General features: G+C 39.3%; 1 protein-coding gene across 1 annotated transcript; it reads right to left on the minus strand.

Moving 5' to 3' along the window:
- Positions 1-568: 568 nt before the first annotated feature.
- On the minus strand, positions 569-1,432 carry LOC148355335 (nanos homolog 3-like; the record flags this gene model as incomplete). The annotated part of the gene is made up of 1 exon (XM_088350218.1): positions 569-1,432. A coding segment is annotated over one exon (621 nt), but the record flags the coding sequence as incomplete, so codon positions are not given.
- Between the last annotated feature and the right edge of the window lie 3,681 nt (positions 1,433-5,113).

Raw genomic sequence — 5,113 nt, forward strand, 5'->3', positions numbered from 1 at the left:
GTGATGCTTATTTGTGGTGAGGCACAGTCAGATCTCGAACCTACTGTACGGCTAGTTCATCATTTGTTTGACAAGTGATAAGTTTATTCTGTTTTAGTTTTTGGACACCTGCAAAGTAGATTGCATATTATGCCAGTTGCTAATTTTGACTATATTTGCGCACTGTTTTTCGCTGTTTTGACGAATATGAACTGTTAACTTTATTGTCACTATCGTCAAATCGTGTTGCTGTAGCTCAGGAGGTAGAGCGCTCATCTTGGGATCAAAGGATCCCAGTTCGAATCCCGGCTCATCCTAGTTACATGTCAAAGTGTCCTTGGGTAAGACACTGAACCCCTATTACCCCCAATAAGCCGGTTAGCGCCTTACATGGCTGCAAGGCCGCTATTGGGAAATGTGGAGCACATTGTAAAGCGCTTTGGGAAGTCATTGAGTTGAAAAGTGCTATATAAATGCAGATCATTTCATTTCATTTTTAACTCTTATCATCACGTATACCTGGCTCACTTTGAGGATCCCCAATGTTAGAGTGCAGCTAGAGTAGCAAATAACACAAATGACAAGCATAAGAGGCCTTAACATTCATATTTATAACAAGGATTCATAAAAACAACAAACATTTCTGCGTAATAACTTTTCAAACTGTTTTTCCGTTCTTGAAAAAACGTGAACGTTATTTAAAACACCACAAAACATGAGCAGGGCACGTGGTGGAAGCTGGAAAGGCAGTTTTTGTATCAGAACATTGAAAGTCCTCAAATTTCTCCAAAACATGCGAGGAGGTAAAAATACTTTGTCGTCGGTTTAAACTTCAGCGTCGGAATCTGGTGCGGACGCGATGAACCGGGCAGTAGTCGAATGCGACCTTCGGACAGTATCGCAAAGTGTGCGCATGGCCGCCAGTAGCACCGCAAATTGGGCACACGTACTGCCGCAGGAAGGGACACTGGATTTCGCCGTTTAGATCCTTCAGCCAGTGAGATGAGTAGATCACTTCGTCCTCCCGGTTATTCAGGCAAAACGCGCACCTCATTTCCCCTGCAGGTGTCCCGGGTCTTTTCCTGGAGGTGGTCCCGGGTCTTGCAGGTTCCTGCAAAGATCTCGCCCCTCTCCCACGGATGGCCTGGAACGGCAAATTAGGACAACGTTTCCTGCGGCCTCTGGACGACTCTTCCTCGGTCGAGCAATGTTCTGGAACCCGGGAACGAAAATCCAGAACTTCGTCTTCAATGTTACAACTTTCAGCAATAGCTCCAAAACGGTGAGGTTCCGTCTGGGTCTCTACCGTTCGAGTGTTGAGGGAGATTGCTCGCAGGGCGCCTGCCAAGCCCATGTAGTCTCTCCAAAGATGAAAAAATTCGCTGGAGTCCATGACTGAAAAATAAAAAGCAATTCTGATCGTGCAATTGTTAGCGTTCACGTGCAATTCGTTTTAATTGCGCGCATCGATTAGTAGGCCAGTATCCCAACATTCAGATGTGTCATTCGTGGACGATACAGCTCTATAGGCAGGCTCCTAGGAGCAAAAAAGCGGGAGCCGGCTCTTAATGGGGGAGTAGGTTGTCGTGTAACTCTCTCTAACTTTCTCTCCCTCTCTCTCTCTTTTTCTCTGTGTTGTTCCTCTCTAATTCTCTATCTCTGTTATTATTGCAATTGTTGTTATTATTGTCATTATTATTGGTGTTCGAATTATATGTTTGTGATTGGTAGCATTATAGTGTTCATAGATGGGTAAAACTAATAATTAATTTGCTATTACTGTATTAGTGACCCTTCAAGAAGGAAGCTAGAGCTCTTGTTGGTGATAGGAATGAGTGGAGAGGTGTTGTAAAAGGATAGTGTTATGTTTAAATGTGTTCTATAGGATGGGAAGGGTACCTGTATGATGCTGCAGGGGTAAACCAGTGAAAGCTGTCAGGCCCTGCTGTTGAACAGAAGAGAGCGTTGTGTCACCCTGACCCGAGTGACATGGCAGCATTCTTGCGTCCTGTTTCATCTGGAGGGACAAAAGCATGACCGACTTGGGTGCCAAGGTGCTTAACTTGTTTGGGTAAGGGGGTGTGGGTTGGCCATGGTCCAAAAATGTTTGTGTGTGTTTTTTGCTACTTTTTCCCTTTTTAAATTTTCTTTATTTTTGTATGTGTTTGTCTTGCTTTCGGTCACACCACTCGAGGGATATGACTAGGGTAGATGGATAGAATTACGGTAATTTCCGCACTATGAGGCACACCTAAAAGTCTTAATTTTTTTCAAAAGCTGACCATGCGCCTTATAATACAGTGTGCCTTATATATGGCTCAATGGTGTGTCGCAAAGTCTTGCAACTAAAGCAACAGCCGCCAACTAGATTTTCCCCCGAACGTGAAGTAGTCTAACCAATGTGTCAATCATCATTTGAATCGATCATTATTGGATGAAGTTATTCGGAGGTAAAGGGGGCGGATCCTTTTTATCATTTACAGGCTCGGATAGGCTAAAGGGGCAAAACAAACCCTGCAATTGGCCGAAAAAGATGTGTCAATCATCAGTTGAATCGATCATTATTGGCTAAAGTTATTCAGAGGTAAAGGGGGCGGATCCTTTTTATCATTTACGGGCTTGCATAGGCTAAAGGGACAAAACAAAGCCTGCAACTGGCTGAAAAAGATGAATGTGAAAAGCAAGATTGGTTGGTTGTCTACGGCATAGAGAAAGCATGTTTTACTATTCTGTATTTGTAAATATTTTATCCTCCTGGATTTACTACACTCACGGATATAAGAGGACCATGGTTGCACATTATTATTGAACGCAACGACTTCGGTGAGCTACTCCGGCTATATATTTTCCCAGTATCTTGTTTCAGAGTGATATCGATGTTTCTGTGATGGGTCTTTTTTTAAATTAAACTCAATCCCAAGTGTTTATTGTCATATGCACAGTAAAGTTGCGAGCGAAAAAGAAAATAGAAACTAAGGAATGGTTGGCATTTCTTGAATCCCAAGACTTTAACCTTCCGAATGATATGTGGAATGACGCAATTGAATGACATCGTACGGACACCGCATCCGCGCATGTCTGAGACACGTATTTGCTTCTTTGCAAGCTTTGGAAATGTTAAGGGGGTAATAAGTTTGACTGAATCATCTGACTGTTTTGTCGACGTTCCCATTGTAGCGCCTTATAATCCGGTGCACCTTATCTATGGAAGATATAGGACCAAAAACTATTTTTGGGGGGTGTGCCCTATAATCCGGTGCGCCCTATAGCGCGGAAAATAAGGTACTGTATTATAAGCTTTATGATGATGCTGATTATAACTGTTATGTTACAATTGTCATTATTAGTATCAGCTTTCAAATCATGTTAGTGGGTAGAAGCCTTATACAGTCAATAGTTAATAATTAAGTTTGTATTTATTATTATAACTATTAACAAGGCTATTACATTTGTTTTTGTTGTTATTGTTGATATTAATATTATTATCATTATCAACTATATGACTATTCTTATTGATATCGTTGAACGCTGTTATTGTTATTATATTACTGTCACCATTATATTATGTATTATGTACATTCTATTCAGAGTAAGTAAGCAATTATATTATACTAGTTTATTACAAAAGCACAAAACAATATCAAAGGTATTTAGGGAATCTTAAAAACCATGATAAAAGGTAATCATGTAAGTAATGCATATTCAAACTATTTAATTGACTTGAATAGTAACAATTATAATTTAAATCACATTGTGGAAAATTTTAATCGTTTTTTTTGTAAATGTTGGACCCGAACTAGCTGCAAATATCCCCGAGAGCAGTAGCAAACAACTCGAGTCACTGATAAAAAATGAATTCGAAGACATGTTTTTGTGTGGAGTAATGGAATCAGAAATAATAGACACAATTGTAGAAATAAAACATCTACTGATTGTTTTGACATAAATATGACTAGAAAAATGTATAGAAACGCATAAATTAATTAATGAAAGTCAATATAGTTTTAGGGCGAACAGATCAACAACAAATGGCTGTTATTGATGCGGTAGAAGAAATTACCAGTAGCATAGAGAAGAAGAGATATGCAGTTGGGATATATATTGACAGTTATTTTACTTTATTGTTTACTGTTTATTGTTGTTGCACTTTAAATGTAGGATAAATCTGGTGCCAGTGAGGAGCAATAAATATTACAAAGTTCTATGACAAAAACTGTCTGTTCTTCTCTATTTAACTGATTCAAATACTGTTCGGACATACAACTTTTTTTTAAAGAAACGGAAATAGTAACTAGTTATTTTTACTATAAGGTAATTCATATACTACATCAGTTAGTTTTGGGAAGAAGTAGTGAGTAAATACAGGGTTGGGTAGGGTTACTTTAACTGGATTACTTTCAATTATTTTTGGATTACTCCAATACCAAATATGCTAATAAAAGACGAAAGAAACTAAATATGAATAAAAATACTAAATTTTGTGCAGGCTTGGAATACATGGAACGGCAAAAATGATGTTGGCAAGCTGTTTGGATTTATTTTCATTTTGTTTCTGTTGCATTTTATGTTAGTTTTGCCGGAGATCAAAGAGATCAAAGCCAGGAGAGAAAGCTTACCACTTGTTGTGAGTCATAATTTTATTCATATTTAGTTTCTTTCGTCTTTTATTAGCATATTTGGTATTGGAGTACTCCAAAAGTAATTGAAAGTAACCCAGTTAAAGTAACCATACCCAACCCTGAGTAAATACTGGGAAATCGCTGGTTCGCGCCTCGGCCGAGTCATACCTAAGACTTATAACATTGGTAAAATGGCGGCGCCCTCTGTTGGCTGCGGCTGCATCGGCTCGCTACAACGGGTCAGGTGTATCGACATTTCGTTCTGTGTACATTGTTACAAAAGAATGACAATACAAAGGAAATTATTATTATTATTATTATTATATAATTACTTTGTTAAAGTAACGTGCCCAACACTGGCTGTTAAAAAAAAAAAACTCCGTTTGTCAGCAGAAAGAGCCGGTTCTCTAACAAGAGACAAAACGCCCTCACGAAATGCAACACTTGAAAAAAAGGCCAACTTGATCGCCCCGCCCTTTCCACCTTCGCGCACGCGTGTTTAAGCAGTGGCGGGC

The sequence above is a fragment of the Urocampus carinirostris genome, chromosome 12 (genome assembly GCF_059441175.1).
Source record: "Urocampus carinirostris isolate Australia breed hairy pipefish chromosome 12, RoL_Ucar_1.0, whole genome shotgun sequence".
Classification (NCBI taxonomy): Eukaryota; Metazoa; Chordata; class Actinopteri; order Syngnathiformes; family Syngnathidae; genus Urocampus; species Urocampus carinirostris.